The sequence below is a fragment of the Grus americana genome, chromosome 2 (assembly GCF_028858705.1).
Source record: "Grus americana isolate bGruAme1 chromosome 2, bGruAme1.mat, whole genome shotgun sequence".
NCBI classification, from domain to species: Eukaryota; Metazoa; Chordata; class Aves; order Gruiformes; family Gruidae; genus Grus; species Grus americana.
In genome coordinates, this window is record NC_072853.1 from 22118674 (window position 1) to 22141703 (window position 23030).

At 35.0% G+C, this 23030-nt stretch overlaps 1 protein-coding gene across 50 annotated transcripts in view; it reads right to left on the bottom strand.

The window, feature by feature from the left end:
* The window catches only part of RIMS2 (regulating synaptic membrane exocytosis 2), a 502429-nt gene that overhangs the window by 98312 nt on the left and 381087 nt on the right, over positions 1 to 23030 (bottom strand). For 21 of the 50 annotated variants that reach the window (XM_054816636.1, XM_054816622.1, XM_054816620.1 and 18 more), the window contains 3 exons: positions 17262 to 17291; positions 7461 to 7493; positions 2407 to 2507 (listed from right to left, as the gene is read on the bottom strand). The exons of 6 other annotated variants lie outside the window; for them this stretch is intronic. In XM_054816636.1, coding sequence (XP_054672611.1) covers positions 2407 to 2507; positions 7461 to 7493; positions 17262 to 17291 — 164 coding nt within the window. Of the gene's footprint in view, positions 1 to 2406; positions 2508 to 7460; positions 7497 to 17261; positions 17295 to 23030 lie in introns of all 50 variants that reach the window. 23 more of the 50 variants (XM_054816640.1, XM_054816649.1, XM_054816645.1 and 20 more) reach the window with 8 other exon arrangements.

The window sequence follows — 23030 nt, forward strand, 5'->3', positions numbered from 1 at the left end:
TGGAAATAAACTTTTCCCACAAGTCTCTTACTGTATGACTATGCACCATAGAAGTGCACGTACCTTCCTCTAAAGTCTCTAGTACAGACTTCCAGAGGTAGAATAAAGCTAGAGAGGTATAATACAGGATGCCTATTTTAATATTTTATATAACTTCTACTGTTATAGGTTCTGCTTTCTCATCAAGGGAGGATATTTTTTCTTAACTCAAAGTAATCATGAGGGACATCCAGTTGCTGTTGACTTCCATTTAAAGAAAGAAATAGAACAGAAATGTGAAAGAAAATTCTATGTGCTTGCTTTCCTGAATGTTGGTTCATGCCTATTTAATGACATTTTTCTCAGGCATGGCACACTTGACAGCCTGCTTGCGCCGGTTGACAGATTTAAAAAATCAAAGTCACTGTATAGTATACAGAACATGAGATTTCAGTCAGCATTTGACATATGTGTTTCAGTTCATGATTCCAGAAGAATTTTTATAGAAACCAGGTATATAAATTGTACTTACTCATTTTCTGTCTCTAGATAATACAAGCACTTAATTAAGGGGAATTGAAGCGAAGCAGTGGTAGTAAAAAAGCAAAGACGGAACTCTCATATGGCTTACGAGAGTTATGGTTCTCATATGGCTTTAAAACTACACAATTTTAAGAATGCAATTCAAATTAATACATATATATGAATATTCAGTGTCTAGTTCCACAAGTTCATTGATAGAAAAAATAACTCATTTTCAAATACTGAAACTACACTTTGGCAGAAGAGTAAATTAACTGTTTATTTCTGGAGACAATTTGTTTGATGTGTGCAATAAATAAATCATCATTTTCATAAAATAATTCCATTTATAATTTTCCTTTTTAATACATTCCAATAATACTGAAGGTAAAATTTTAATAAAAATATAAAAGATGTAGAGTGAGGCCCAATAATATGGTTTGGGTGAAATGGAAAAACAAGGGTAGGAAATATTTCCTTAGGTAGTTATAGTCTATCCATCTCCTTCACATGAGAGACCATTTATTCTCTTTACTCCATACCAGTCCTACTTCTGACTTAAATTTCAGTCAAGCATTGAGGGAGCAGGAAAATTAGCAGAATAAGTCTGGTTATACATACAGTACATAAAGTCATATTTCTGTGGTACATACAATCATAAGACTTGCGAGAAGGTCTGCTCACAGTATTATGCTCATATCTAAAAGGTCACACCTTTCAAAGTCAACAATATAGACACACGTGAAAATAATTTTGCCAGAAGCGTCAACATAAAACAAGCATCTAAACATGACAGTATACCAAGTCCCTTCTACATGTTAATAAAAATTCCTATGCCTTCTGTAGTAAAAACTACATTTGTAAAATACCCAGAGAGTCATGCAGTACATCTACAGAGTTTTTAAGTATTTTAAGCCTTTTTCACAGTTTTCATTTTGTTTTGTCAATTCCAACTATTTTCATTATTAGGGTTTTCCATTTTGTCATGGGCTTTGCTAAAGCTCTTCCTCTATTTTCCCCACACTGAAATGTATATCATAATTATATCATGTATATCAGTCTACATTATCTGCAAAACTAATACTTAATAAATTTGATGATTTCTTTGTCGTCAGATATTAAGTGGCTCAGTTTACAATAACTTTGCCAATCCTTGGATCAAGGAACTACATCTTGGAAATAAAAGTCTAAAACAGACTTCTTTTCCTCAGCCAGCTTTTATAGGTCAGAAGTCTCGTGTTTCCCACTCGCAATCTGACCTCAATTAATGAAGTTTTTTTAGAGGACACTAAATTATTTTTGTATAATGGAAGTTTAAATTGAAAATATCTTGATTATTTTAATTAACACACTGTATATGACATGACCCTGTTCCAGATAGCAGGAAATTTTGGATAGTATATTTGGGGCTATACTGCTATGAAACAATTCAGATTTTTGGCACATTGCCACAGCTGTGGAGGAAGCTTGTGTTGATGGACAAAATACTTTTCCAAGAGCTAAACTGTCATTATTAAACTAAGTAACAGTTTTCAATAGATCAAGATAACCCTGTGTTCAACTATACGAAAGCCGTGAGCAGGTTTCAATAGCTCTCATTCCATCTGTCATTCAGTAAACCCCCCTTTTCCTTCTCTTTGAGCTTTTAAATCATGGCCCTATTGTTCATTCCAATGGATAATTACACTGCCACTTTTATTTGATTTAACTTCTCCTTTTTAAATTTTAATAATCAAGAACACTCTGTACTAAGGGTTTTGCTGCACGTTTCCGATAATTTTATTATAGACACACAAGAAACTTTTACTGAAGAAACCAGCTCCCACTCATCTATTGCTTTCTAAAAGGATATTGGATATTTCAGTTTAGCATATTTTGTTGCTTTTCAAAACAAAACTCCCTTGCCTTAGAATGATAATCTTGTTCCAGCCTGGAATCTGATCCTGCTACCTGTTTGTACTTGCTCATTTTCATTTGGCGATTCCTCTCTTCTACATCCATTGCACCTGTTAAGTTAAAAAAAAAAAAAAAAAAGAAAATAAATACACAACAGTCCTCAATTCTAAGTTTAATGTTATGCTCATGGAAGTTCTAACAGAAAGAGATGAAATCTTATTCACTTAAATTACAGCGTATGAATTTAGTTTCTGAATTACAATTTCGCAGAAAAACAAAAAATTGTAAGAGGAGGAAAATAGTAGATAAGTATTTCAGCAGAATCTTAGTAAGTGTTGTATTATCTACACAGTTCAAATGAATCCAACTTTGTGGAAGAAATGAATGTAAATGGAACAGGATGTTTCCACAGAATAGAATTTTACTATTTCAAAAATATTCAAAAGAAACTGAGTCTTTAATTTAAAAAAAAAGAATGCAAAGACAACCTGCTTATTTTGGGTCAAGATCCTGATTCTGTATCGGTTATAGTGCGATACCAGCATTTTTATACCAGATTAGTAATCAAGTAACAACCACAGGCTGGCAGAGTTTCTGTCTACCATTTGCGTGTATTCTTAGTACGCTCAAAACAATTTAAAGATGTGTAAAGGAATGTTAAAGAGCCACCCAGTGGCATCACTGTATTACATTCTAATGACACACAACTTCAAGGATGATTTCAAGATTCACTCTTGGACCAAACGCATAATTATTCTCAACTGGGGATAGGTTCTTACTATATGACTCAGGCAGCAGCTGGTTTCAGCCAACTGGTGCTGTAACACCCCAATTTACTAGGTAAAATAACAAGGAAGTAAGTGCCAAAGCTGAGGTGGAAGAGTGAGAAATAGAAAAATGAGAGGAAGACAACAGCCCAAAATTAAAAAGAGATTTTCAAACAAAATATAGTTATCTATTATACACACACAGGCTTGATTCTCTTCCACTTTAACATTGTATAAATCAAGAATAATTCATTATCAACTGAATGCTAAAAAGCATTCATTTTGACTGACATATGTCTTAAAGTTGCCATAATTTTAGAACAAAAGGATTAACATTTCAGAATCCCACTAATCATAAATGGAAGTTTCTGTACATTATATATATTGAACAACCTGGACTTTTATTTATGGAACTGAGATGGGAATATTAGATTCCAGTGTACTATATAAATCTGATTTAAACTCTTAATCTCAGTTTTAAGTTGTAATCTAATAGTAAAGTGGGGCTTTGCACAGGGCTTTGTATTTTCTTTCGTGACAGCAGTAATCGTAGTAGCACATATTATGAGAGATACCTGCCTGCTAAATCTTGTGGCACTTTATGGGAAATCTGGAAGGAAGAGGGTGAGAGGAAGAGGGAAGGGAATAAGGCTAAACTGTACCGTTATCTATAAACTCTCTGGCTTCTGATTTTTTTAATTCAAACTCTTCATCTTTACTCCCTACAAACAACATAAATGAAAAGCCTTCATCAAAACTTTTAAGAGAAATGAAAATCAACAAAAATGAATGAAAAAGAAAAAAACAGTGTTTTATAGGGAGAAACAAAATGAAAAAGACAGCAGCAGATGAAAATTCCTGAAATAAAATATAGCTAGTTTTTCCTATCACAATTTTCCTCAACCATTATAAAAGCAATACTTGCCAATTTATCATTAAGATGCAGTCATTTTTTTAAGGATCTAGTTTTAAAAGCTCTAAAGATATATTTTCTCTCTTGAAAACAAAAATGTTAAACTGGAAAATGATATTTTTCTTTTATCAGTGACAGAAGTCACACATAAGTGGTTTTGAAGTAAAACACTCTAACCTTTGCTTAAAGAAACAAATAATCTTTTGCTGAAATCATAACATTCTGCAAATCCACCTGTCATTCTTCAGTAATGTAACAAAGAAGATGTTTTTCACCAGAAGGGAAATTTTGTCAATTTTTCTTTTGAAGTTTTCTTATGAAATCATCACGTATGTTATTTTTCCCCATATATTCTGCCAAATTTCAGGAAATTAAAAGACATGATGAAATAACACCTCTTGAACATAATTTATAAATTTCACAATTACTTGTGAAAATATTCATTCTTATCTATGATCTTTTGGCAAAGTGAAAGTTAGGTTTCAAATTGCTCATGGTCTGCAAAACCAAGAGCTCTGAAATATGCAGTTAAAAGGGAAGTATAACACATAAGCCCTCAGTGTGAGTCCTCTGTAGCAAAATAAGCAAAATCAGTGGCATATTTTAGTCTCAAGAGAAAAACAAGACAGTTAAATTTAGAAAAAAAAATATTCAATTCCCATAAAAGCTTATTAAAAGAAAATCTAACTTGCTATGTATTTTTGAAACTGCCTTTAACAAGTAAGTGAATTCAGTTACATGCAAAAAGAGGGAGTCCTGAGGGCAATGGAAAGTTCATAGTGCAGAAGATCAGCTTGGGTTGTACTATGCATGGAGCTGACATACAGAAAGAGTGTGTAGGGTTACTGGCTGCCGCAGGCTAATCTCGATGTAACTAAAGCCAGATGCAGCCGTGATCTGGATGGGAGTAGGAAAGGTTGAGAGAGTGTCATGGCACTTGCCGTTCACATGGTCCAGCGTGCATGCATGCCACACTAAGTGGTGGAAATGCAGGGCTATCATCGTCTCCACTTCTGCTGGCAAATCTATGCTTAGCTGAAACCTATGTCTGGGGGTTTAGGAGGAGCAGAAAGGACTTCCAGAGAGTTCAGTAACTGTCCAGGTGCATTAGGAAGCTTCAGCTCCTAACATGGTCTTGGTAACCGAGGCTAAACATCAGTCCTATACCAAGGACTCCACTGTAATCAGGAGATGTATAGGGAGTGTGTGCAGAGAAATCACAACTAACCTAAATCTAACTAGTAGTTATCAACAGTGGCGAAAATGTAGGAGCGTACCATGTCACAGTGGTAGCACAAGGCTACTTCTGATATACTTTCATGTACTGCCATGATGTACCAAAGTGTATGTGACCAAATTTTGGCCAGGCAAAAGTGAGTTCATTTGTACACTTCTGCCTTAACTTCCTTCCAGAATTTTGCTTCTAGACAGTAGCTGTGCCTCCAACAGAAATAACAAATGAGACCCCAAACCTCAGCCATAGGAACACAAAAAATTAAGAAAGACTGATAGAAGAACAAAGCCTGATGTTGCTCACCGAACGCAACTGGGATCATTACACTGTAGGCAACATCTTGGAGTTTTGCTTATTTTGATCAACTCCCTAATGTTAAAAACCCCATGGCCTGAAGGTTAGCTCACTGGGGTTTTCATCAGCACAGAGAAATTCACGGCTGACAGAGCCCAATGCTGATTCACTACCAGCCATTCTCCGTATTTTTAGAGGAGAGCGTGCTGAGGGAAAGCAGCACAACTGCAGTGCAAACACAGTCCTGAAATGCCAGGGCAAGGCACCCAAGTGCTGCGCACAGCAGTTAGAGACTAATTTGTGCCAGAGCTTTAGCTAGTGACTAAAGTAAATTAAGCCTTAGGCCACATGAATTGTACTTTAACCTTTGTTTTTATCTATGGAAATGCAACCCATAGATAAGGAAGTGTAAGTAAAAGTTTAACTACAGGATATTCTGTAACAAGAGATAAGGAAATGTCTCCAGACACAGACAAAAAGGATGCCTGGAGGCTGTGGCAGTAAATCAGAAGAGAAAATCCCGGACAATTTGAACAGGACTGGATGAGCAGAAGTGCCATCAGGAAATCAAGTGACCTATAGAGACTATAAAATCCAGTAAAGAATCGACAGGTAGGGCCCCTCTTCAGAGGCACCCAGCTCAAGTTGTAACTACTATTGTAGAAGAAGGAACTCTGATTCTTTTATGAAAGTGGAAGCTAGGGATGAGCCCCGTTGAGGTAACATCCGCGTAATTCCTACCACAGTTTAGGTGGCAGCTGTATAATTCCTACAGGACTCAGGGCAGGCACTAGAATCACTGCTGCAGCTTTGAATGCAAACCATTATTTTCATGTTTTAATTTGAAATAAGATAAGATTCAGCTACTTCACCATTAAAGCTTTCCTCATAACTGAAAATTAAATGTTTTTAAGGGGCTGTAATCAGTGGTGTTGTTAATACCTAACTTTTCCTGACCTCAGCTGCTCATAGAGTCACATTTTTACAAGGAGATAAGCAATCATTCAATTCAGCCTGGAGCTAAAGACTGTTATTTGCTCTTCAGGTCAAATATTGGTTACTCTCTAGAGTAAGACCTTCAGCTGATAGCCTGTGGTCCACACCAGAGACAAAAGGGACAACAAAATGGCCTTAGTACCCAGCTTAGCCTAAGGCAAATCCACCTATTTAAAAAATAGAAACAAAACCAGCTAGGATCTGTGATCTTTCATTCTTTCTTTCATTGCCTTCTCCAGTGGGAATTATTAAACTATTCTAGCTACTATAGATGCTGGCAATGGTGATGTCTTTGGGGAAGGAGTTTGCTGTACAGTGGGGCTTCAGGGGCACAGAGAGTAAAAGGGAAATTGGGGTATGGAAGTAGAGTGGAGTTTGTCTTAAAATATTAGGACAGATTTCGTTTTGGATAGGCATGGGCAAGAGGGATACAAAATTTGGGAGGCACAGCAGCGCAGGCATGGGGGAAAACTAGTGATGAGGGGGCTACAGAAATACTGAGATTTGGAAGTCAGAAACCTGTAATCTCTCTAGGAAAAAGACAGTGTACAGGTGAGCACACTCTCTGCCTGGAGTGGGGAGGACAGAACAGAAGTCTTAAGCTGTACAAGAACCTTCTTTAGCTGATTCTAGTCTCTTTCCTGCAATTTCTCACCCTAATTTGGCTCCCTTAGAAAAACAAGGGAAATAATACATTTGGGAAAATGCTTTCTTAGTTTCCGTTTCCTAGTGTCCATTCTGAAATCCCAAAAATACATCAAAATTGAGATCCAACTCTATGGTACACATTTGCTTAAACATAATAGATCAAAAAACTTCAGGGCAAAAACATGAAAATATTTTGAATAAGTCACCCTACCTGTATCCCCATTCTCTGGATCTGCTTTCTTTTCTTCTATAAACAAATGAAAGCAATAAGTAAAACAAAAAGAGGAGGAGAGAGAAAATGCAGAAATAATAATAAAAGTAATATAAATCATGCATTAAAAAGGAAAAATGAATAAACCCCACCAAATTAATTTAAATTTATGAGTTTAGTCAACCAACCAAATATAGTGCTCTACATCCAGAGGCATATCCACTGCATGCGAGTGTATACATTTGTGCACTCTTATTGAAGACTTACTGGAGGGAACCCATGGGTATTTTGTGCACTTCCAGAATCGTTACCACACTCAACACAAAAGAGAGCAAGGCAGGTGTCAGACATAGTTACTTTACAGTTTCCTTGAATAGGATGACACAAAAATGAAAGTAAAAAATTTGCTTGTGCTGTATGTTTTATGCTTTGTGCACACAATATGCAGTCTAATAGTTGAAGCATAAAAATTGAATGTGTCTGTCAGAATGGTTTTCAGTAATTACTTTCAATCTTCATTGATTTAATCAATTCTCATAGCTTCTACAGGTTAAAAGGTTTAATAATGACATTACTGTAGCCTGTCTTAGAGTTAAAAAATGATGAAGAACAAAAGACACTAGCAGCAATACTCAGAACTCAGTTCATGCACATAAATCCATCTAACTGATGCCAACAAATATTCTGAATGCATATCAAAGGTTGTAAATGGCTCAGGGCACTCTGTCACAAAGAAATGAAAATACATTGGATTCCTATCAAATAGTTTGGCAGCCCATAAATACTGCACTCTGAAATCCAAGTTTGGTAATTAATGTGAAAGAATTTTAAGTCAAATGAAATTTACTTTAATTAAAAATACATTAACTTTTAAACAGACTGTCTGTTTCTTTTTCTTACTGTAAGCCAAGATGATATTAAATTCAATTAAAACAATCCCATGAATATGGAGCAAGAACCCCCAAGCTACAAACCAAAAATAGCATGTATTATTAGCATTAAGAATTTTTCCAGAATTATTGGTTATTGAGGGTTGCTCACAATATTATGATCTACTTTATAATACACAGCCTGAAGAGGGAAACAGAGCTGTTATATTTTAAGGAAATATCATTTTGTAGATGGGTATCAAAGCAGGGGATGAAGTCATACTTAAAGAGAAATCGTACTGGAGCAGGGTAGAAGTGTAAGAAAGAAAAATATTGTCCTGCAGAGAGCATAAACAATGCACCACACTTCGATAGGATCTGGCATCCCATCCTGTGTGGGATCAAGGTTGTTCTGCTGGCAACTCCTAGTGGAACTATTAGGCAATTTAATGGGAAGCAGATATGGCAAGTGATAAGCCTACACTTTTGGAAATCAATGGATACCAAATGGGTTCTTGAAACTTCCTTCTCCCATTCCCTGACCTTTCCTTCCCCATATTGTACACAGTTTATAAATAAGGTCTCTTGCATACTTCTGCTTTGGCCTTTGGGTAGCCTGGCCTATATTATCTATGTGGATATTGCTACAAAATAAGGAGAGAGAAAGAGCTGTGTTTGCTTTTCAAGCTTGCTTTTTTTTTTTTTTTTGTAACGTTGCTGTCACCAATAGAAAAGCTGCAAATACAACACTGTCTTCTACTGCCTCATTACTTTCTAAAGCAGAAAGCTATTTGATAGCCATAGCACTGATTCAACATAATGCAAAATAGATGAAAGCAAAGAGTCATTAAAATACCCTTGAGTTTGAGCACAGACAGAATGATGACATTTCTAAGTTATGTCATACGCATGGAGAAAAGAAGTCTTTACTTTGCCTGAAATATCGTCTTAATACAGAAATCTAATACTATATAGGAGAATTCCTTTTTTAAGATGCCTAGAATTCCATTCATTCATATGTCTGGGCCATAGAGATTTTCAAACATGAGTATTTAAATAAAGACATTGGCAAAATAAGAGAAACTTGAAACCTGCCCGACTTTCACTTGTTCTTGTCCATGTTTAAAAAAGTATATAGAAAAATATTTCCAAATTGACTTATAGAAAATAATACCATAGTATTAGCAAGGATAAAATTCTATTAGCTTCTTGAATTTAAAAGTGTAATTGAAGTGCTGTGACATTTATTACAAATCTCTGCAATACATAAATCCTTTAGTTTTGTACAAGAAAGGTCAGCACGGTGGATCCTACTCTCCTACTCTCCAACCTGAGGTTTCAGTTGTATTGTGAAGAGCTGTTTGAAGAAGTAGTAGAAGGAACAGAAGATTGGATTGAGAAAGATCTCACTTGGACGGGAAGTAGCAGAACTGAACAATATCAGCATTGTCTATTGACCAAATAAAACAATGATAACTTCTCAACAGCAAAGATCTTCACAGCAGCTATGGGCCTAGTCATTGCCTCTTAAAAGAATTCAGAGCAGGTCCAGAATGTTGACACTAAAGTAATTAATGCTTTTGGTTCCCCCAGTTGTTAGGTGCTCAAATTGAAAAAGCTACAAAGATCCTTAATGTCTTGAAAATGCTGAAAACCAATAATTCACTATAAGGTGATTTTAAAATGTCTCAAATTGAATAATATAAAATGTCAAAGTCACCAGTCACTCCTATAGTGTATTTCTATTTACATGATTTCTTCAATATCTTCAATGGTTTTTTTTACATCACTTGAATTAACCTCAGTTTACAAAGTGAAAAGCATATACTGTATCCTGTAGTGTAATGATCTCAATTTAAGAGCTGAAGTTTTTCAGAATTAAACAATTTGGAGAAAAAAATCGGTGCTTTCATGAAGGCAACATTTCTGTACACTACAGAAATATCTATATATTTTCAGCTTAATCACAATACACATATATTGAAGCATATTGGTGAAATATAGAGATGAAATATAAGGACAGAGAGATAGAAATGCTGAAAGATCCTCTCCCAAAACTTTCTTCCACCATCAGAGTTGACATGCTATTATAATGACCACTGACATTTCACAAAATAGTAGACAGAGCCATGTTCCCTTGGTCCTGTAAGGGTTTATTCCTTCTAACAGGTACTAATGTATCTAATAGGTATCTAACAATCTAACATGTGTCCGGAAGATAAAACGAACAGAAAAGAATTCTAATCAAGAGACTCAAGGAATGGACTTAACAAGAACTAAAACTGATTTTAAATAACCTTGATCAGCTATATTTTCTGAGAAATGACTCAGTGAGCTCTGCTGTTCTGATGGAACCTGGAGGCCAAAGCACCCCAGCAGGCTTTGCCCACCTGACCCCGAGAAGTCCCATGGAGTAGGGACCCCAAGTCCCTTGGAGTAGGACATGACCATCTCTGTACATGTCCAAATAGAATAACAGTTCTACAGAAGAAGCAGGAGAGCAGACTTTTCCCTAGCCATGCATAGTGATGGCAGCATTGAACGATTGCTCAAAAATTGCCGGCTTCCTTGGGAGGATAAGGGGGAGCTTGACTTTGCAGCCTTAAGGTTACAACTAGGAGGTACTGGGCTTAATAGTCTTCCTCCCAGGGTTCCTTCTTTCTCTCACAGCTGACTTCCCCAAACATGAGGTTAGAACCTAGTTGTCTCTCTTGCAATGATTTTTAGCTGTGCAGGAATCAGTTCAAGAAGTTGGTTCAGGATAGTACTTTCATCTGGGAGCCAGAAGAAAGAGATTTGCATCAGCTCAAGCTGGGGCTCAAAATAAACCTAGACTTCCTTGCTTTGAATTAAAGAAATTGCAGCCCCCAGCACTGGAGGATGTGCATCTTATTACAACAGACAGGCGTGGAACTCCTTGTTTGTCTCTGAGTTTAGGTATAAGATATGGCAATGACATAAAATTTTTATGCTTCTGTTTTTTCATTTGCAGACACTTAAAATCAGCAATATGACTACAAATTGTATTTAGAATGGATAAATTAGCTTCTTAGGTGCTTTATTGAAAATTGAGTCTGATTTTTCAAAAAATAGTGCAAATTATTAAATAACATGTCATTTTAAAAACCAAATTAATACATAGGACCCTAACTTTTGGTATGCACTTTTAAAAATGCTAGTCAAATTTCTTACTAGAGATTTTTCTTGAAATGTTATTTATGAGAATACAGGAAAATCAATTTTATACTGGAAAAAAAGAAAAAAATCCCTGAAACAATATTCCTATCAAAATAGGCGTAGGAAACAAGATTGTGTCCTAAAAGCAAAATCTAAAAGTTATTTGCTTTGAACATCAAAACTTGTCAGTTAAAGATCTTGCACTCAAAGGATTAAATTTCCTCCTATTTCCAGAGCCATTCAATTCCAATTCCACCTCTAAGAAATTAGCTCTAAATTTTGTCATTCTGGCTGCCTACAGTGTGAAAAATATAAATGGTTGCTGAACTTCACTCCAGGACTTTATGTCCAATGTGTGGCAAAAATAAAGTTATAGTTGCAGCAACCAAGGCCCTTCCAAGAAGTCTGTGATCCACACCACAGTTTGAATGAACAGAATATGGCTGACACCTACAGAAACGTGGAACAAAAATGAAATAAAAGGTTGTTTAAGTGTTTTTATATTACTGTTTAAATGACATTGAAGTGTTAATTACTGTCCTTTAAAGGGAATGCTAGAATAAAGACAATTTCAGTCAGCCAGCTTCCCAGTGGGGGAGCATGCCTTTGCATTCCTGTTTTCTATTTGAGACTTGCTTGATGGTTTTGTTGGGGTTTTTTTCTTCTTGGCTTCAAACTTGACACACTAAACAAAGACTGAAACCCGGGGGACATTTCTCACCAATTAAACAAATTTTTATCACAATGTTTAAACCACGTTAACAATGTTACTTTGGATTATTTGCAGAATACATGGCACTGCTTAGGGAAAGAATTGAAGAAGATGGTGTGGTGATCTAAGATAGAAAATTAAAGTATCTCTGGAATCATGGGTTCATAAATTGACAGGGTCAGCTCAGGTCTTCATCACTAGGGATAGATCAGTGCAGCCAGTAAAGAACAAAGGTCTTTTGAAGCAAGCTAGGAAGTTCTATTTTGCATGTTTATTAAAATAATGATAAGTGTTATGACCAGCTTTTTTTTTTTTTATCAGTTTTTTCCAAACTGATTTTTGCAGGGTATTCTGTGATGTTTGTCCTTGCTGCCTCATACAAAGGTGTACATACATTTTGGTGGCCTTTGAAAAATACTGAGCATCTACATGGAAAAAGGAAGAAAGAAAGAAGCAGCAAGACGAATATTACCTAAAGCACCCCATTCCAATTCTCCAAAGAATTCTGGCACATCTTCCCTGGATGAATGATGTGCAATAGGATCTTGAAAATGTAAAAGAAAAATATCTGAGGGGTCAGTGGACCCTTAAATTCTGTACTCATAAAAATCCATTTTGATCAGTCATGCTATAAGCTCTGCATTGTCTTCATGAAAGCCTGAGCACAGTCTTATTGTTAAGCTCTCCAACATTCTGTTTGCCAAGCATGCAAGCTCCTCAGAGTTCCCATCACTGGTATATTCCACAGTATAACCACAGAATATTTCACATTCTGATACAGCCACTTCAAAACATAGGCACAAACATTTGATGATAACTATGTCTCTGCTTCCAGAAAAGCAAACAGCTATTAATGGAGATTCTTCAGCCATCCTAAGAATGCAAGACACCTTCATTAGCATCTCAATAGCCAGAAATATTGTCAAAGATTTAACCAAAGAACACAAAACCAACATATACTATATAATCTGGTATTTTTACTATTTTTCCTTCAGCAGACTGAAGATCTGCCTTTATTTACGTGGTTCAGTACAGATGGCTATTTTGGAGATTGGATTTCGAGGCCTTTAGTTTCTGGTTTTAATTCTAATCAAAATTAAAAATAAGGACAAAGAGCTTCCTAGCCATCCAATATGATACATCTATTAGCAGCTAAGTACCTTCAAACTGAATTCGGAGTTTACCTCTCCCTTTGGTTTTTGTTGACCAAATACAAAGTTAAGACTCTTTAAATGTCTCAGTCACAGTCTAAGGCATCAACACACCTGTCAAACTAATCATCACAGAAGCCTTCAGAAATGCACAAGTCATTTAATCATATTTGTGCTAAAATGTTACAAATTCCATCCAGAAATTTCTTTTCAACACAAAAAAGATAGAAACAAAATAAAGCTCCATCCTGGTCTTTAAAGGAAACTGTGTCACTGAATACTGACTATAACAGTAACTCAAAAATAGAGGAGTGTCATGTTTTGTTTATAAAGAGTAAGTATATCACAGTAGATTCACCTTGGAAGGCTTTAAAAAACCTCTCATGATACTGTAAGATAAGAACAAATCCAAATAACTATGCTCCTTGTCTTCTACTGCAGTTGATCTGTTAAACTCTCTCAATCATACAAATTTTTTGCCCTTGCTTTCTCCAACAGTTTATTTGCCAGACCCTTCTACTGCTTGTCCTTCCACTATCCAGGGCTACAAGATCTTCCACTTTGGTCACCCATCTTTAGTAGGGCTTTGTAGCTTGTGTATGCTTCAACCCCATCAATCGTTACTACAAAGAAACATAATTTTCCATAAAAATGATAAAACACAGAGAAAAACATCTTTCAAAGTCCTTGTCTACTTGAATACAATTCTCAGTTAGCAAAACCTCTAATCAATCCTTCGTGTGCCCTTAACATGACAGTTTTGCTCCAGATGTTGCAGAAAAGAGCTGGAATCTCTATTTCCCTGCCTTTCATGGCCTTTTAGAAATAGAGCTGTCCCCACTACTCCAACTTCCTTCTGCCTCCTTAGAAAGAAGCAATGACAGAGCATCGCTATTCCATCCCTCCTCATCCTGGAATAAACCTCAAATTTATTAGCCAGCACTATTTCCGCTACCTGTACACTGACTGCCTTTAAACTGTCGTGGATGGGCCTTTCCATAGTTTTGGTGATCAATTTTTGAGTATAGTTATTTGAGTCCGCTCACATCTGGGCCTAGGTTAATTTTACAAGCCTGAAGAATGTTTTCTGTATCTCAGTCTCATGTGTTTGAAGACCACAGTAAGTATTACTTGCAATTGCAAGGAACTGTTGGCACAACGGTAACTGGTTGGTCTGAACCATCTTACTGATGAGAAGAAAGGTGTCTGCTTCATCTCTAAGGTTCTTTGGCAAGCAGGGGCTTACTTCCATTGCTCATACTGAATACACAGGAGGGTGAACAGGCATATGTCTCCCTAACAGTTTTCACAATACTTAAGTCCTATGAAACATATTAAATTATTTCCAAAATATGATTTGTAAAAATTCACAATTCACAATTTCACAAATTGTGAAAACTCTGCATCGCAAAGCTCCTCCTTCATCCAAGGAAAAGAGGGTTTAGTCATTAAGGATGCTATCAAGCTGTACCGCTGTCAATAACAAAATTTATATAAAAATATTATGGCTTGTTAGCTTTCTGAACTTGCTTTTGTGCTTGAAATATACACCCTGAGCTTTGCATGCACCCTTATAGGACTTTTCAATTTAAAAAAATCTAGATATTTTTCGGAGAATAAAATTTTCTCATTTTTGCAATTATAGATTATAATGTCCAGAGAGAGGAAATGGCAATATTTTTCCATCAATACAATATTCACATATTCAGATATTTAGCTTTCACAACATGTTTTGGTCCAATAACACCTAAAATCAATAGCTAATCCTTTAATTCATGTGAATGTTAGGTAGCACGGTAAAAACCGTGAAAAGCGCTTCCTAATGAAACCTGTAAATGGATTATCCTAGTTCCACACTTTTAAAAGCAAATTCCAAAACAATGGGAAAACATCTCCTTCTAGAGGTATACTTTTGAAATGTCACCCTTGCTTTTAGCTGGGTGCACAGCTGCTCAAAGTGCCTAGTACTGAAATGCATAAGCTATTTTGTCATTGAGGTGAAACGTGGAAGAGTATCCATTTGAAATGTACATCTCAAAATACATTACTATGCACAAAACAAACTAATTGCTCCTGAGTTTAAGGGCAGTAATAATTTTTGCAACTGCACTGCTGATCATGCTTTTGCGCTTCTGTGCTAGACTTACATTTATCAGTGCCTAATACTTTTACTTAACACTGTTGGTGAGCTAAACGGTGTCTTGCAAAAGTGCATCAGAATTGAAAAGACAAAAAAGTTAATAATACACAGGTACTGCCTTCTCATATATGTTCGAGAAACATAGGACATGAAAATATGTGTTTTTCTGAGACACTAGATATCATTTTAAGGTCTGACTTCTTCCAACCCCAAGAATCATATGAGCTTATTCAATATTTTGATTCAAAAAGAATGTTCTTGAATAAAAAGGTCCACAAGTTCCTTTTCTTTTACTATGAACAAATAGGAAATGGGTGACCCAATCCTTTAGTTTCACTTTTTTTAATGAAAGAAATTCAGAATCACTGCACAGGCACTGGGAATGGATCCTAAGCACAAAGTAGTAAACTCACTCTTTCTACAGCATAATTTATTAATTTCTAATAGTGGTGGTTTACAGAAGATGGAATTCAGATCACACTACCAGTTGTCTTCTCTATCAACACTCAACTTTTTTTTTTCCCTGTAATTTAAGTGATTTCTGTCTTGAGATTTGTTTAATATGAAAACCACAGCAGGTAACATCTGCAAGATTCCACAAAGACAATCTCTGACTCTAGGAAATTAGGACAAGAGTGGTACCAAAGGTAAAACTGAGTTCTGAAGGAGCCAGCCATAGTAGAAAAAAAAGACAAAAATGTTTGACAAAATACCACCTAATTTTAATGGACCAGTCAATGTACCCAAAAACTACTTCAGATTTTAGAAGCTAAATGGCATCCAAGTGGCTTCTCTAATTTGTTCAGATAATAGCGGAGGCACAGGAAATTAATTAGAGCTTTGACACAATGATTGCAAAATTTAAATTTTATAGATGAATTTAATTAACTTGAATATGGGGAATTTTGTTATTCTGGCATACCACAATTCAACAGACAGGGAAGTGTGAACAACTACTGCATTTTCAGAGCTAGGATATCTTGCTAGATACTAGTTTTCTGCCAGTAATATAAAGTACATGGACAATTCAATAAAATGGCAGATTAAATTTTGATGTGAAAGATGAAAACACAAGTAGTGCACAATATGAAAGAAAAGCCATGAACAATACAGCTAAGTTACAGATCCTTCAATGTTTTGACTTCTCGCTCTCTCTTGTTATCATAACTTTATGTTTTACACTTTTTGGCATGAGAGAATAGCTTTTGATCACTAACAGCTCTACCGTCTTTATTTTATTTATTTATTATTTTACTAGGTTTTATTCCATGAAGCTAAGTTTGAAATTCTAGTGCATGAAATTTAACTTACTAAAATTATTAAATTCTCAAATCATATCCTCCCCAGGGTGAAAAATAACTTGTTATATCAGAGTTTCCATAATTTTTGTAGAAGTTTTCAAATGCAAATGTAAAACAAATTATAGATGGTTTTCATGTACTAGTTGGAAGCTTAAAGGCTAATTTACAGATAATGGAGATGGGAAATAAACACTCATAGGATACAAATTGAATTTAGTCTTAAGGTATAGCACACGTGTCATCAGTTACCTTTTAACACTTACTTTTTGTAGAGTACATAGTTTATGGGTAATAAAAATTACGTAAGTATCTTGAATTCTTACAGTTTGCCAATATTTAAATATATTGAGGGGGAAGAGAGTGAAAAGTATGTGAGGTGAACTGTGATAAAATCTATAGGAAAGGTAAAATGAAAAAAATAACACAGAGAAAAGCAGTAGAAGAGACAGACCTGAGTTTCTTCTCCTTGAAGATTCCGCTTCTTCTGTGAGCACATCGTGTAATGGACAGACATAGACAAAGGAGATGGGCGTGAGAGGATGTATTCAGAAGGTTAAAACTGACACTGAGGGAAAGGGCCAAAAATTGTTTTAGAGAGAAGTCTGCAGAGCAGAGTTAGTAAATGGGGAAAAAAATAACACAGACACCAGAAGGGAAAAGAAAGCTGAAGAAGAAGTGGTTAAACTACTGTTGTTGAAAAAGAACAGTAAAGACAGGGTTAGTATAGGATCTGAGGAAATAACAAAAGTTATAATTGACAGCAAAGTCAATCCTTGCAATGAAGCTGAAGAAAAAACTGGATAGTAAAAGGTATGTTAACTAACATAAACACTTTTGTTCATGACTGTTCAACTTTTTAGAACGTTATCTACTGGAACGCAAGTATTATTTTTCTCTTTCAAGTATTGAACATTCAGTTTAACGTCACCAATGGGAAGTGTATTATTAGATTTTTCAGTTATTAAGTTATTGTAAATTATGCTGAATCAAACTTCACATATCCAAAACAGAAAACAAAAAGGAAACAGATTTTTTTGCAAAGGATATACAAGTTCAGGAATTTTATAATCCACATAACACACTCTGGAAAGGACTGCATTGATGTAACAGTCTGCCAAAGGCAATATTATCAAGACCAAAACACAGAACATGAGAAAAGAGAATGTATAGCTATTAACTCTCATGGGCAATTCAGCAGATACCTTTTCAGAACCAAATGTTACTGTCATCTTGCGGAAGTTTAAGTTACTGCAAATGCATGCAAGTGAAATGCCAAAGCAACTATCTCATTACTTACTTTATTACTTCACATTCAAAAACACACTGCCATTTCAGACATGGAGAACATCTGAGGGACAGTGTCATTCTCTGTACTGAAAATCTATTTGTAGCAAAAGAATGGGAGGAATTCATCTTGAAAAGTAATAATAATAATTACAACGGACTATGAAGCTACCATCATTAGCAAAACAAGTGCATTCTTCCAAAAATCATCAGAAATAATAATAATAATAATAATAATAAAAATATATCTATAAGCCCTAATCTAATTTCAGCTTGCAGTTTGTTAATGAGTCACAAAACATTGCTCATAATTCATTAACACTGCATATGTTAGATTAAGAATTCCAGAAAAGTTCATACACCACAAAAATATGCTATAATTTTATCCACATTTTACAGTCAATATCAAGATACCATTTGAAAAATGCAAAATTAGAATAAGTAATATAAATCAATAAAATGAAATGAAAGACAATACTAAATTTCAACTGATAATTACTGTGTTTTATAGTTAAACAATTGTATTCTATAACTGGCAGATTATAATTTTCATCTATTGTCAAATGCCAAGACTGTACAAAAACTTTGTTTTAAACGCAAGCAGCTTGTAACATATAGATTTAGAATGGATTTTTAGGCAATTCAGTTTGATTACAGAATTAAAACATGTAAGTACTGTATATGAGATACATAATATGAAAGCATAACAGCTGAAAGTTTTGACAAAGAATGCTATATATCCACACATTAAGAAAAAAGTAATAGCATATGAATATCTTTTTATCTGGGCAAATATAGTGAATCCATAGGATGAAATACAAATAAGTGAATACAAAGATGTACTTATCCTTGGTGTATTATAGCTTGTATCAGTATAATGTAGCTATAATTGCTATAACTATTAAATCAATAAATCATTATTACCACCACCAAAAACCTAACTAAAGTACTTAAAATTCTCTGGAAGTGTTTTCTATTATATCTCTATAGCTCTGAAGCAAGCACTCCTACCATGTCAAAAGCAGTCACTAAAAAGTCTCTATCATGACCTTCTTATACTTCATTTATTATTTTAAATATCCATAAGAACGCATAGCTTTGAGACATATACTGCATTAAGATAAATCCTTCTCAGGAGGTTTTCAAAGGATGTTTGGCATCACATTATTTCCAAATCAGGAATAGGCCTGGTATGGTAATGCAAGGCATTCCAGTAGTGGCAGTGGGGACACAACTGAATACCAGGGAAGCTCCCTTTGCAGATTTTAGAACCGAATGACCAGTATTTGGCTGCATATCAGTCACATTTACCAATACTTTTTAAAAACTGCGTTTTTAAAAGTCCACGAGCAAAGTATACGTTACGAAAAAATTATTTACAGATCAAAGTCGAAAAAATAATTTTTTAATTACAAATATTTTTCAGTTTTTAGTTTTAACTAATCAAATATATTAGAAGAATAATTCTAATAGAAGCCAGAGAGGAAATAAAAGATAATAGGTATCTTCTTACTGTGGATATCTGTTCAGCTGATATCTCATCTCTTGAGATACACGGCTTGTAATATTTTTGTATTAATTGTTGTAAATATTAATGAATTAGTAGAAGTTGCAGCATGGTAATGCACCAATTTCTTTCAAGCAATGATGATAAGATGGAAGTACTAACAGATCAATTAATTTAGACACAATAGCACTTATTTGAATCAATCTCCTCCTGATTAAGAAGCCATGCCATAAATCCCAAACAGCAGTTTGAAAATTCTCTGGCTCCGTAGATTGTAATCCACTAAAATAGATCTTTGTTGATAGAAATACATTAAAATCTGAGAACAAAATCATGGAATAAAATTCTATTAAATATATGTCATGTCAATAGGCAGTCTTCATTTGCATAGTTATTGCTTTGTTGTGGAACTAGCATTTATTTGGATCAATTGTTCATCTTGACATACAAGAGTGGTATGTCTAAGGGTTTTATATACAGATTTAGAAACAAATGAGACTCTCAATGAATAAACTTATAAAGTAAATGAAAATCAGGTATTGTACTACAAGTCTGAATAAACCAAAATAAGTACCATCTATTTTACCATGCTTTGATACAGAACTTTTCATTGTAAGTAATGATGTCACTTATTAAAGAGAAGTATTTAGGAACTTAGTGTTCAAAAAAACATGCCTGAAACCTTACACAGCAAACATGCCCATCGGAAATTCTAAAAGCAGCATAGGACAGAGAGATACAAGTTAATTACTCTTTTCCTTCCCCCCTCCACCCCCCCCCGAGGCTTTTCTCAATTTCAGTTTTCTATTCTCCTTAAAAACAAAGATCTTTCACTGCATACATGGTCTCAGAAACTTCTGTGACTTACAGATTTGGAAAGCCTCATTTCTGTACACTCTTCACAAAATCAGATGTGCAATAGCACAATCAAATAGGCGTAATCTTAAAACACGGAGGAGAATTTAAGATAGAAATGTTCCACGGAGTCTGTATGTTCCATAAATATGTGTCATTAGTCTGGATGTTGTAATTAGACCTGAAGAATGACATAATGCATCTCACTCTAAGGAAAGGTATTCCCTGACACTATTCAAATTCTGCAATGTTAAGGATACGGGTAAAAGAGGAAGAGTAGATAGCAGAATAGTTAAGAGCAAAAATATTTGTTAAAAGACAATTTAGAATGAAAGGCTATTTGACTAGAGTGAGGTGTGAATAAAATCAGTTTTCCTCACTCTTCTTTAATAGCATTAAGCCACATCTTCCTGCTACCTTTCCTGTTGATACAAAGCCTGCTCCACACTTCTGATTTTTTTTTTTTTTTTATTGAGGTAATTCCCTACGAGTTAAAGGTGAGTTCTTTATCTTAAAGTATAAATCCATACACACAAAATCATAGCGGTATACTGGACAGATGCTGACCTTTTTGCTCACAAATATAAGCAGAGGACTAACTAGGGTAAAGAAAATACAGGAAAGACAGAAGCAATACATTTAAATTTGCAACTATATATTATATGCTATATACAATACACGCTAGCTAAAGACAGTAAGACGGAAAACGTGGGTTATTCCTACCCAAAGATAAGGATAGTAGAGAAGAAGTTAGAAAAACAACATACAAGAAGAAATCTTAAATATTCTCACTAGCATGAACTCTATAAATCAAATGAAACCATGTAGACTGCATTACTTGTTCACAAGTCTCAAGAGATAAAATAAATGAGGAATTGAGAGAAAGAGCTTTTGTGATTTTGTTTCTCTGAATAAAGTTCATATTATAATTGTAAAAGGGGGAAAAAGACAAAATAGCAACATTTCAAAATATTAATGCACTAGAGTTACACATTGGATTTGAAATATCATAAATCCTGAAAAGATAATAAATCTCACTAATAAGTTAGGTGATTTAGGTAGTCATACATCAATACGACTTCAGAAGAGATACCTAACGGCATAGATACAAATGCACCCTCTATTGTCAGTAAAGGACAGCTGAGGTATCCCAAAGCAGATATCTCCCTATTCTAGATCTGTTCTCACCCTAGTGATGTTGAGAAGTTTCACCATCTACAGAATCAGATTGTCCAGGAGATCACATAGTTAAGACTGCGGGAATGGTTTCCAAAACATGAAAAAGCAGTAAAAGGTTATATACAAAAATGTGTGTGGTTTGTTAGACATTTTCAGGCCACTTCACTATTTGTGATCGATTGTAAATTACAATTATACCCTGACTTCATGCAATTTGGCTAGGAAACTGAAGTGCAATATTTGACCACATCTGTGCCCTACTCACACTGGGACTGCAATTCCCAACCACAGAGTCTCCTTTTCTCTCTTTAACCTAATTCTTTGTTACTTTGGTACAGACTAGGCATATTATTGTCTTTCAAAGTAATATAGGAAAAGATGAAAGCAAATTTTAAAAGAAGCAAATACATTAGAGGACTATCTGCTTTAAATACACCATTTATTAAGTGCAGGAAGAGTCCCTGGAAAGTGTGCAAATGCTAATTTTTTTTCAAGAAAACAGTTAGTCATGCCATATAGTTGATCCGCATTACTTCTCACTTGTCACAGGTTAAACATTCCTCATAGATGCAACATGTAGCTCTTTTTGTAAATTCTGCCCACTTCACTGCTTTTCAGATCCCATAGCATAGTCATAGAATCATAGAATCACAGAATCATAGAATCATAGAATGGTTTGGGTTGGAAGGGACCTCAAAGACCATCTAGTTCCAACCCCCCTGCCATGGGCAGGGACAGCCTCCACTAGATCAGGTTGCCCAAAGCCTCATCCAACCAAAGATGGATATTCACAAGATCCTTTTCTGTACCTTCTTCCCCAGGCCTACCACAGCAAATTGAAACTTGCATCAGGGCCATGGACAACTTCTTTTTCCCTTTCCCAGTCTACTTCTTTTGCAAACTGTTCTACTGCCCAGTCATTTTTTTCTATTCAGCAACGGTAAACTAGTCCCTGACTCCACTCTACTCCTCCCCTTTTCACAAGATGATCTTCTTCTTTAACCATAATTTTTGAGTTATCCAATGCTTATGATATAAATTATATTAAGTACTAGTGTGCTCTCCTCTCTCTGTGCTATCATTACTTTGTCTTTTCCAGCCTCATTCATTCCCCATTTCTAACCATATTGCCCTTTTATATTTTTTTTTAAAAAATATTATAATTTTCCATCTATCATACTTTCAATTCTGACCACAATTTTCATATAAAATAACCACCACTTTGTTTTGAATTGTTTTTGACTACTGATTTACTACTTCAACTGATTCCATGGCAATAGATAAACTACAAAATTATAGTCATATTAAAATTATTTCTGAAAGGCTTTTTCTATGTACACTCAAGGAATACTTCCGCCCAGATATAAATGTTCCACGGATAAAACAAGCCATTAT